The sequence below is a fragment of the Dendropsophus ebraccatus genome, chromosome 13 (assembly GCF_027789765.1).
Source record: "Dendropsophus ebraccatus isolate aDenEbr1 chromosome 13, aDenEbr1.pat, whole genome shotgun sequence".
Lineage (NCBI taxonomy): Eukaryota > Metazoa > Chordata > Amphibia > Anura > Hylidae > Dendropsophus > Dendropsophus ebraccatus.
Genome location: NC_091466.1, coordinates 60,914,026 through 60,925,219, shown reverse-complemented (window position 1 = coordinate 60,925,219; position 11,194 = coordinate 60,914,026). Strand labels below are relative to the sequence as shown.

General features: G+C 44.1%; 1 protein-coding gene across 1 annotated transcript in view; it reads right to left on the bottom strand.

Annotated features, from left to right (window-relative positions):
- Window positions 1–608: 608 nt before the first annotated feature.
- SEC23A (SEC23 homolog A, COPII coat complex component) overlaps window positions 609–11,194 on the bottom strand; it is a 54,774-nt gene continuing 44,188 nt past the window's right edge. The window contains exons 13-20 of the mRNA XM_069951373.1: window positions 11,016–11,122; window positions 8,425–8,578; window positions 7,682–7,759; window positions 7,095–7,256; window positions 3,830–3,916; window positions 3,554–3,709; window positions 1,658–1,723; window positions 609–1,423 (exon numbers count right to left, since the gene is read on the bottom strand). Of these exons, the coding sequence (XP_069807474.1) occupies window positions 1,334–1,423; window positions 1,658–1,723; window positions 3,554–3,709; window positions 3,830–3,916; window positions 7,095–7,256; window positions 7,682–7,759; window positions 8,425–8,578; window positions 11,016–11,122 (900 nt within the window). The 3' untranslated portion in view covers window positions 609–1,333. The remainder of the gene's footprint in view (window positions 1,424–1,657; window positions 1,724–3,553; window positions 3,710–3,829; window positions 3,917–7,094; window positions 7,257–7,681; window positions 7,760–8,424; window positions 8,579–11,015; window positions 11,123–11,194) is intronic.

Here is an 11,194-nt window from a genome sequence, read left to right as displayed (position 1 = left end):
ATGTCCTCCTGCGGTATCTCAGGGTCCCCCACTGACCACGGCCGCCGCCCCTTCCACAGACAAACTCAACTCAGCAGTGACAGCCTGCTCAGCCAATCACTGGCCACAGTGCTGTCCTGTCTCAATCAGTGATTGGCCGTCACTGCCAAGGCAAGTTTGTCTGTGGAAGTGGCGGCTGCGGTCAGTGGGGGACACGGCAGGAAGACAGCAGGAGAGTGCGGTTAGGTATGCATAAGATGTTTACTATGTTTTATATAAGGGAAGTACCCCTTTAGGCTATGTTCACACTATGTATATTTGAGGCTGTATATTTGAGGCTGTATAGCAACCAAAACCAGGAGTGGATTGAAAACACAGAAAGGCTCTGTTCACATAATGTTGTAATTGAGTGGATGGCCGCCATTTAATGGCAAATATGTGCTGTTATTTTAAAACAACGGCTGTTGTATTGAAATAATGGCCGTTATTTACTGTTATATGGCGGCCATCCACTCAATTACAACATTATGTGAACAGATCCTTTCTGTGTTTTCAATCCACTCCTGGTGTTGGTTGCTATGAGGACCTGACATGAGGACCAAATACAGCCTCAAATAAACTGTGTGTGAACCCAGCCTTAAAGAATACCAGTCACTAAAAAAACGTTTTCTTTTTAATCTGTCCCGACACAATATTGGCTTTAATAATAATGAACTAATGGCAAATATAAATATTTTTTTCACGCACATCTGTCTGTATGGCTTCTTTCCTCTCTGCCCTTCTCCACTACATGTGACCAAATGTAGAAGTTTATATCCATAGTTTACTAAAAACAAGTGTTACTGTTCACATTGTGTGGTGTTTAAGGGGTCTATCAGCTCTAAATCATGTTCAAGTGTCAAGTAGGTGTTGCTGAGCTGCAGCATGCACGCCTCCTCCCTCTACCATTATCCCTGTTTAAGGTGCTGGAAGCTGAGCCCTGTACATCCATCATGCAGGGTGGGGAGGGGGGAGGCTTGCATGTTGCAGCTCAGCACATCCTCCTTGACACTTGAGCTCTGAATATGATATAGAGCTTTCAGATGCCTGTTAAGCTACAAAATAGCTATAGGCTAGGCTACAAAATAAAACTACAGTTTTGCCTGTAGATAATTTGTTCTAAGACATGTTTGTCCATGTATATACGTATACATGTACATATATGTCTAAATACTGCAAACTAAGAAGAGATAGGCAGCATGTGCATAAGTTACAAACAACAAAAAAGCATGATAGATGAGAAGTCAGTATGGAAGCTAGGACACGAGAGGCCTAGTAAAGATTGCTTTCTGATGCATAATGTCCATTCACGCATCTAGGCTGCACTGGAAACAGCTAATTTCTTAAGGTGGTCCATGAAAACTTGCAAGCTGACATCATCTGTGAGAATGGGAGCCCCAGTTTCCTGAAAGGAAGGTTAATTGTGAGTATATAAGGAGATGTATCCAACATGGTGTAAAGTGAGACTGGCTCAGTTGCCCCTAGCAACCAATCAGATTCCACCTTTCATTTTCCAAAGAGTCTGTGAGGGATGAAAGGTGGAATCTGATTGGTTGCTAGGGGCAACTGGGCCAGTTTCACTTTACCCGCCCCATTGAGCGCAAATGATACAAGAGCATAGATCTCCATGAGCACTGACCTGTCCCCAGCCGTACATGTTGTTATGAGTCTGAGAAGGATTGACTTTGGAAAGCAGAAAGCGAGCCTAGAAAATACAACAATACAACAATACAACAATCGGTCTTCAATTCATTGAATGTGTTTAAATTCATCCTATTGATCCGTTCTGTTCTACTAGTCCACCGACTAAGGTCTTATACACAGCATCAGTGCAGTAAATCCAAACACTGACTTGAAGGGAAAGCTACCTCCAGAAGATGGCGCCAGTGAGCTGATTAGCGTATCCTTCTTCCCAGAAATCCCAATAGAACATGAATGGAATAGAAGTCTCCACGTGTCTTTATGACACTCTCCTCAAAGATTAGCCTGGTCCCAATTTAAAGTGTCACGGCCGTTTTAACTTTCAAAACCTAAAATCAGTAGGTGATGTGATATAAAGCAAGTTTACAATTTAAATTCATTATTTTTTTTTTTTTTTACTTATCATGCTTTATAACAAAGCAGGGAGACCAGCCAAAGATAACGCTGCTAGTGAAAGCGCTCAATGCAGTGAAATCTTAGGTGCATTGCCCCCTGGGAAACATGAATATGCAAAAGAAAAGCCTGTGGAGCCTCATTAAAGAGTCTTGAAACACAGGACTAGCCAGATATCCCGCCGGCAGCGTGCAGATCACACATGCATTGCATGATCCGGCATCCGACTCTCCCGTCCAGCTGCTGTATCTTCAGGCCGCCCCACCTCCCCCAGAATGATTTATAGCTGGAGGAGGCTGGGAAGCCTTAAGACACAGTGGCTGGATGGGAGAATCAGAGAAAGGGATCACACAGCAGGGCACTAGGTAAGTATGCACTGCTGTATGATCTGGAAATTAACGGCACGGATATATGCCAAATAATACAAGGATTGTTTGTGCAGCCCAGCCACTCAATTAATCTTGCTGTGTAAAGTCGTTTGTGTCCTTGCACTGCCTTATATCAGGCTGTGTAAAAGGTGCCTTAGTCTTGTGCTGGTTGAAAAAAAAGAGACTTGCAAGAAGTCTCAGTCATGCGAGCGCTCACAGAGAAGTTAGTCATTAGATTGATGGATGCATTGAGTTGTGACACTCTGTACTGACCGGTACTTCCTGCGTTTTTTTTTTTTTTTTAACCAGGCTTAAAAGCTTCAGGAGACCGGACCTGGATACAAGTAAGTATAGCATGTTATATAGCTGCCTTCAAGAGACTTGACCTGAATACAAGTAAGTATAGCATTTTATACAGCAGCCTTCAGGAGACTGGACCTGGATACAAGTAAGTATAGCATGTTATACAGCAGCCTTCAGGAGACTAAAGCTGGATACAAGTAAGTATAGCATGTTATATAGCTGCCTTCAGGAGACTGGACCTGGATACAAGTAAGTATAGCATGTTATACAGCAGCCTTCAGGAGACTGGACCTGGATACAAGTATATATAGCATGTTATAAAGCTGCCTTCAGGGGACTAAAGCTGGATACAAGTAAGCATAGCATGTTATACAACAGCCTTCAGGAGACTGGACCTAGATACAAGTAAGTATAGCATGTTATATAGCTGCCTTCAGGAGACTGGGCCTGGATACAAGTATATATAGCATGTTATAAAGCTGCCTTCAGGAGACTGGACCTGGATACAAGTAAGTATAGCATGATTTAAAGCATGAGAACTAAAAAATTTAAAATAATGAATGTAACTTGCAAACTTGCTGTATAGCACATCCCATACTGATTTGGAAAATTATAACAGGTGCACTTTAAAGAACAAAGCATTATTATATTCATAGTGGTGTTTAAACAAGTAGGACCCTGGTCCCTGTATTCTGAAAGGGAGATGCCTGTGTACATGTCCATGTCTTTCTACATTGTGTGGAGTGTATTTCTCTGTTATAACCACTTACCTGGCTCCCTCCGTGTTCAGTGTCTATGTAGCGAGGCATTGGGAAACGAGAGTGAAGAATCTCCTGTCCATCATCAACAGGAGCCTGCAGCAAATGTCGGAAGTTCTCATACTCGGGCATATCCTGGTAGCCTGCTTTTCGCCACTGTGCAATAGTCTAGTTTAAAGAATGATGGATTAAAAACAAGTGAACAAAAAGTATAAACTCGACATGAATAAAACCCATATCCGATGTATTCGGGAATATTCCATCAATAAAGCAATGAATGAAACTCACCTCACCATGGTAAATCAGAATCTGGAAAAATGTGTCCATTAGAAGGATCCTATCTGGGAGAATACTGCTGCTATCCAGCAATACAGGCTGCGAAAACAAGCAAAAAATGGATGTGCATGAATGCGTTTTAGTGAAACTTAATACATTTGATATAATGTAAGTGATTTACATTAGAGCCAATAAACTTTGGAGTTTGCTATCCTATCTCACAGGCACTCTGCAAATAGAGTTATATTAGGAAAGTGCTGTATATAGTTAGTACATATATGCTGATTATATCATATACAGATACCTGGATGGCTCATGACATGACAACTGTTGGCTGGGACCAGACCCTGCACATATGTGTTCTTTATATGATCTAATTCAGGGGTAGGGAACCTCAGCTGTCCTGCTGTTGCAAAACTACAATTCTCATCATGCCTGGACAGCCAAAGCTAAAGCTTTGGCTGTCCAGGCATGATGGGAATTGTAGTTTTGCAACAGCTGTAGGGCCAAAGGTTCCCCATCCCTGCTTTACAGCAAGACTCATGGACACAGAGGACAATAAACAAGCCAAGTTTCTCTACCCCTGACATCATAACTGCACTCTAAATATCAAATAAAGGAGGGAGATTCTACTTTGGGTCCTAGGGCTTGTTAGACACTACTTTTGCTGATCAAAAATCATGATTTATTAGTAAGAAGCTGACCCGGCCTATAGGGTTATCGGCCTATGTCAGGTACAACCTGGTCTTAAAGGGCAGACATCAATATAATGTGGTGCAGAGGGGGTTAAATTTGTCAGAGACACACAGAGCGTCTCTCTAATCTGTGCATTATGATTTCAGAACCGCATAGGCAAATATCAGCTTTCTTCATTTGGCAGTGACCAGTGTAAACACCACTCTGGCACCTGGAGAGGCCGCTGATGGCTCCTGCCGAGCTGGAGGTTAATCATTCCTGCAATTACGGCTACAGGAAGGCGAGGCTCTGCAGCACTAAACGGCACATTAGTGGTTTGCTACGGTATATCATATTAGTCACAGACGGAAAGTAAACATTTAGCGGCGTAACCCTTTAAATGATCGCAGAATATGGCGCGCGCAGTGTGTTTTTAAGGACACGAAGAAGACGAGTACGATGGGTCCTTCTGTGTAATAATACTAGAGGCAATTTGCTATAATACAAAATGGTAAGCCTTCAATAGCCATAGCCAAAATGGTTTGTTCAGACGGCAGCTATTTCACGTGTACCCGACATGCGCCAAACATTCATGTGTTGTAAATGGGGCAGAGGAGAGGTAAGCGGCTGCCAGGTGGACTACTCTCTCTGGAAGCTTCCATGCGTAACATTGGGGATAGGTGATGTGTATCTTGATAAAAACCTTTTAAATAAAATATTGTGCTGTACACATGTATAAAGGAGGCTTCTTGCATTACCGTATAAATACACCCTATGAGGGAGATTTATCAAACATGGTGTAAAGTGAGACTGGCTCAGTTGCCCCTAGCAACCAATCAGATTCCACCTTTCATTCCTCACAGACTCTTTGGAAAATGAAAGGTGGAATCTGATTGGTCGCTAGGGGCAACTGAGCCGGTTTCACTTTACACCATGTTTAATAAATCTCCCCCATACAGTTTCAGTGTCCACTACAGATGAGCATGCTCAAGTCCGATAGTTCGGTACTTGAATGCTGAAGAAGTTGGATGCAGCCCTAGGGAGCCTGGGAAAACATAGATACAGCCTATGGCCTTAGGGCTGCATTCAACCTTTCCTATCTTAGCCTACGTTCACACATAGCAAAACTAGTAGAATGCCGTTAGCCTCCCTCTTGTAATGGGAGTCTATGGGAGGCGCGCGCTGCTGCTCTCTCTGCGCTGAAGAATGAACATGTTCATTCTTCAGCGTGCGCCTCCGATAGACTCCCATTATGAGAGGGAGGCTAACGGCATTCCGCGACGGACGATTCCACCGCGGAAATCCGCTAGTTTTGCTACGTGTGAACGTAGCCTCAACGTAAAAAGTATTTCTTGGTGGTCTCTCCCCTCAAAAATGCATGTTTTTGTTGGTGGACTATACCGTATGGGCGGGGCTTCACGGCTGTCGTGCCCCTATATCCCTACCTACATCAGCACCATAGGCCCCACCCCTCTGTGACGTCAATGGCGCTAAGGTCACGCACCCTCAATGGTGTCATTGGAACGGACCAACCTAGAGGCATAGGCCCCGCCCCCTCTGGGGTGTATCAGAGGAGATGATGCCTAGGCCTCTAGGTCAGCCCATTCCGATGATGCCGTGGAGAGGGCAGGGCTTAGGTGCCAATGATATCACATGTAGCAGGGGATATGAGGCCCCATACAGCACTGTCTACCAGCAATAACATGCATTTCTAAGGGGAGAGACCACCAAGAAATCCTTTATACGGTAAAATATAAAAATGTCCAGGATATAGGACTCCTGATATGGAAAGGGGGTGACAATATCACATGATCAGACTCAAGCATGCTCATTCTCTAGAGTCTGCAGAAAAACCGGCACTTCATGAAACATACAACCATGTGAATTTGTATTCATTTACTCCCTTTAAAGGGGTTGTCCGGCGAAAAAAATTATTCACAGAATAACACACATTAAAAAGTTATACAACTTTGTAATGTATGTTATGTCTGTGAATGGCCCCCTTCCCCGTGTTTCCCCCCACCCACGCTAGACCCGGAAGTGTGGTGCATTATACTCACCGCATGTCGTGTCGTCCACGGTCTCCGATCGTCAGCAGTGACGTCTTCTTCGTAAGTTCGGCGGATCTTCCCGAGTGCTGGCCGCCCTCTGCAGCGTCATCCGAAGCTCAGCCGCGATTGGCTGAGCATAACTGTGCTCAGCCAATCGCGGCTGAGCAGCTGATGACGTGGCCGCGTCATCAGCCGCTCAGCCGCGATTGGCTGAGCACAGTTATGCTCAGCCAATCGCGGCTGAGCTTCGGATGACGCTGCAGAGGGCGGCCAGCACTCGGGAAGATCCGCTGGCCTCCCGAAGAAGACGTCACTACTGAAGATCGGAGACCGTGGTCGGCACGTGACAGGTAATGTATAGCGCACCACACTTCCGGGTACACGGGTGGGGGTGGTGGGACACGGGGAAGGGGGCCATTCACAGACATAACATACATTACAAAGTTGTATAACTTTGTAATGTGTGTTATTCTGTGAATAATTTTTTTCGCCGGACAACCCCTTTAAGAGGTATTCTGGTAGACAGATCTTGACTCTACAAGTGACCGTACCTCTGGAGGACCACTAAAGGAGTAGGAATACAGGATGGGCTGCACCATTATAAGGGACTGGGTAAGATCTTGCCGCATAAAGTGATGTCTATAATAGGAACTCTCATCGGGACTGTTGTTAAACACCTGCAGAAACGGTGATCTTCTCAAATGGAACATGAACTAAAGAGGTGAAGAAAAAAAGACAATTCTGTGTTACGACAGCACAACTTGCTAAGATTATACCTCCACTGGACATCTACAAATGCATATTAGTAAGGTGTGTACGGGCCCTTTAATGATGGCAAACAGACTCCAGCTAAGGAGCACCAAGGCCGGTGATCGGTGTTTATTTACACAGCCTTTACAAAGCTTGATAAATCAAACGATTGTGTGTGCATTCACACTTATTATCGCCTGCACATTCGCATTCATTGGTGGATGGCAGGCCCTTTTACATGGGCCAATTGTCCTACTCAATCTGGAGACAGGTAAGAGTGCAGACCACTTTTGGCATGACCCAAAGACATGTCAAAAGCTTTTACAAAAGACAGTGCTTATTCAAAAGGATTCAAGCGAGAAAGGTAATCCCTCACAATAATACATACCTGGGGGTATAGTGAAAAGGTTTCGGAGAACCGGAAGGAGTTGGGGTCATCCTTGTGATACTCTCCAAACTTTTGGCACTATTAAAATAAAGGAAAAATCATCTGCTTACATACAGGTGATGAACCATTGCAGAGGCTTACTCTGATCTTCCCTTTGAAATTATTTCTATTTAAAGGGAACCTGTCACCATGAAAATTCCACCTAAGCTATCAGCATAATGTTATAAAGCAGAAGGAGCTGAGCGGATTGATATATATCTTTATGGGAAAAGATTCAGTATAACTTATAATTTATTTATTGAAATCTCTGATGTTTCCATGCTTAAAAGTCCAGTCTATAGAGTGACACCGCCCACTGGACTCCTAACACAGAATGATCAGGGATTTCAATAGACAAGTCACAAGTTATACCAAATCTTTTCCCACAAAGATATATATCAATCTGCTCAGCTCTTCCTGCTCTATAACATGATGGCGATAGGTTAGATAGCATTGTCTAGGTGACAGGTTCCCTTTAATATCTATTCAATAAATATGTTAAACATATATATTTTGGGACTTTGGTGATTTTTTTTCTCTATTTAGTTTATGAGTCCTGCTCACAAAACTCGCTGGGCACTGGATGCTTGCCTTGGAAACCGTACCGTCGAGCGTGAGCTGCATCTCTGTACAAAGCTTTGCAGAACAGATGGGAAACCAACACACTTTAATAGACATGTATTTTTGCATGCATGTTATCTTACCAGGCGAATAAGCTGCCGGTCTAGCCACCTCAAGACATCTGGGCCTTCTTCAGTCTCTGCTCTATACACAGCCAATCTTGCCATTAGGATAGCAGAGGCCTCTTGATCGAAGGAAGCAGCAATATTTTGGATCTGAGTCTGAGCATCTGCCCAGCTAGAAAAAGGACAAAATGGAAGTTTAAGGAGGAGAAGTCCGGCGATTTCTAAAAGTCGACAGCCTGCAAAGGGGGAGGGGGGGGGGGGGGAGCCTGCGGTGCAAGGTGGGACGGGCCACAGGACCCCTGCTGGTCTCTGGGTCTCCGGGTTGTCCACATCACAACGCAGCTGTGGGTGGGATGCCACACCAGTCACTGATTGGCTGAGCGGCTAGTCCATCAGCCAGGACAGGCCTTTTCCCCCAAGTCGTGGCATCATCACAACTTGGGGAGGGTAATGACCTCCGGCGGGGGTCCAGCCGATCCCCGTGGACACAGGGAGAAGTAAGTTCCTACTTGAAATCAATTTCCCCCCTCCCCCCACATGCTGCATAACAAAATGGATTGCAAAAACGCAGTGTGAACCCAGCCTTGTCCTTGTCAACCAACAAAAAATGTGCAATTTCATGTCAACAACGGAAGATTGTTTTTTTCCCCCCAAATAAAACTTGTCATAGATTTGGATTTCAGTCAAATTCACTCAGCATTTTCCATACTACAATGGATTATATTGTCACCCATGGTAAGACGCTCCCCCTTTCATCCTGTTATCTCGCTGCGACTAACTCAATTTGGTAATAAGTGGCTATGGGCTAAACGATACTTCTCCTCTAATAATGTATAGCATGTGCTGATACGGCATCCTAACTGTGCGATTTCCTCCATTTCCCCTTCCTTTTGGTAATGAAATGGCCCATAATGGGCCTGAGAGACTCTGCAACATCTGGTGTCTGGTTTTAGGTCATTTTACAAAAAGCAATGACATTATCTTGATTTTTAATTTCCAATAAGGACGACATATTTTAACCCTTTAAGATTGTGGACTAAGTTGTGCCAAATGCATTTTATTATTTAGTCTTGCTTGTTTTATCTAGGGAGTGATCCATATGTCTGTGTGTTGCTCCAATCTTGCAAAAGTAAAGGAGGACAGGATGCAATAAAGTCACGTAGCATCAGGTATCAGGTACATCCCCTATGGGCATGTGATCTAACCTGGTTCTATTGCATGCCCATAGATCCACCCTTCAAAATGGATTGGCCACCAATATCTAGCAGGTCAAAAATAATACACTAAGGGTACTATTACACGAAACGATAATCGGCCCTATCCGGCTGATTATCGTTGCATGTAATAAACACAACGATCATCGGCTGATCGTTGATATAGGTTCGGACCTATAATTGTCGGGCACCGACCGCGCATCGCTACGTGTAATAGTGGTGCGCAGTCGGCAGCTGAATATTTGTAAAGTGGATACATTACCTATCCATGGTCCAGGGCTCCTCCTACGCTCTGCTTCTCCCCAGGTCCCGCACGATGCATCTTCAGAACGGCCTGTCTTAGCTGACAAGATACTCCCCCTTTCGTCCATGCAGCCCTTGTTAAACTGTTATCGGGCCGAGTAAAAGGCCCAGTAAACAAGCGCCAATCTAGCAGATCTGCGCTCGTTTAGAGTTATTATCGGGCCATAAAAAAGTACCCTAACTAATAAAACTCCAAGCCGAAGAGGGGTGGGGAGTCGGGCAGAAGGTGGCTGAACATGACATGCACCTACCTCCCCGACTCCAGTGCAGGGTCCACCGTCACCCGATCCAACCCGTGTCAGCTGCTTAGCCAGTCAGCTGCCGTAGTGGGGTCCTGTCTCGCCTACTGACTGCCTGAGTGGGGCTGACATGCCACAACCCGGTCCCCGCTCAGACCAGAAAGAGGCTGGGGCAACCGGACCAGGTGACAGTGGACCCCTGCACTGTAGCCGGGGAGGTAGGTGCATGTTGTTATATCCAGCCACCTCCTCTTTTGAAAAAAAATGTCAGACGCCAGACATCTCCTTTAAGGCTATGTTCACATACTGTAATAACAGCGATAACATGTGTTAAGCTGGTAATTTCTTTAAATAAATTACTTGAACATTTATTTTGTACATAGTGCAGTTTTTTTAATACTTAGATAGTCTTCGGTAAATAAAGGTAATAAAGCTAATCCATCATAGCATATCTGTTAGTATGTTGGCAAAGCTTTTAGTATATATATATATATATATATATACACACTTTATATAACTTGCACTAAAAATTATTTTGAACTTGGTCACTTTGTCTATATCACTGGCTTTTAACCCGCTTTATCATTTTCATTATATCATTACAGTTAAAAAAAAAAAAAAAAAAATAGAACAAATAGTAATTATTCCCATAGCTAATAGTTCCATGGAGGATGCTCAGTGTGAAGTTGGGCTTGCTGGGACATGCTGTATACAAGAGGGTCAGGCTCGTCAAACCAAACCAGGGTACAGAATGGTGAGACTCCTAGTGCAAACTGAGTTTGACAGATGACATGTATTACTCATGTATGCTATAGATATATATATGTGTGTGTGTGTTTGCGTGTTTTCTTACTTTCTTGCGACTGTAGTGACGCGAATTCTCCGCTGTCCGCTTGAATGTTGATACTGTGTCACAAACTGAATGGCTCCTCGTCCCCCTTGTGGAATTGGAGCGTTGTGCTAATGAAGAGGAAACACAGGTTAATTACAATATACGCTGGATGAACACATTAGAATTTATGAGACATACTT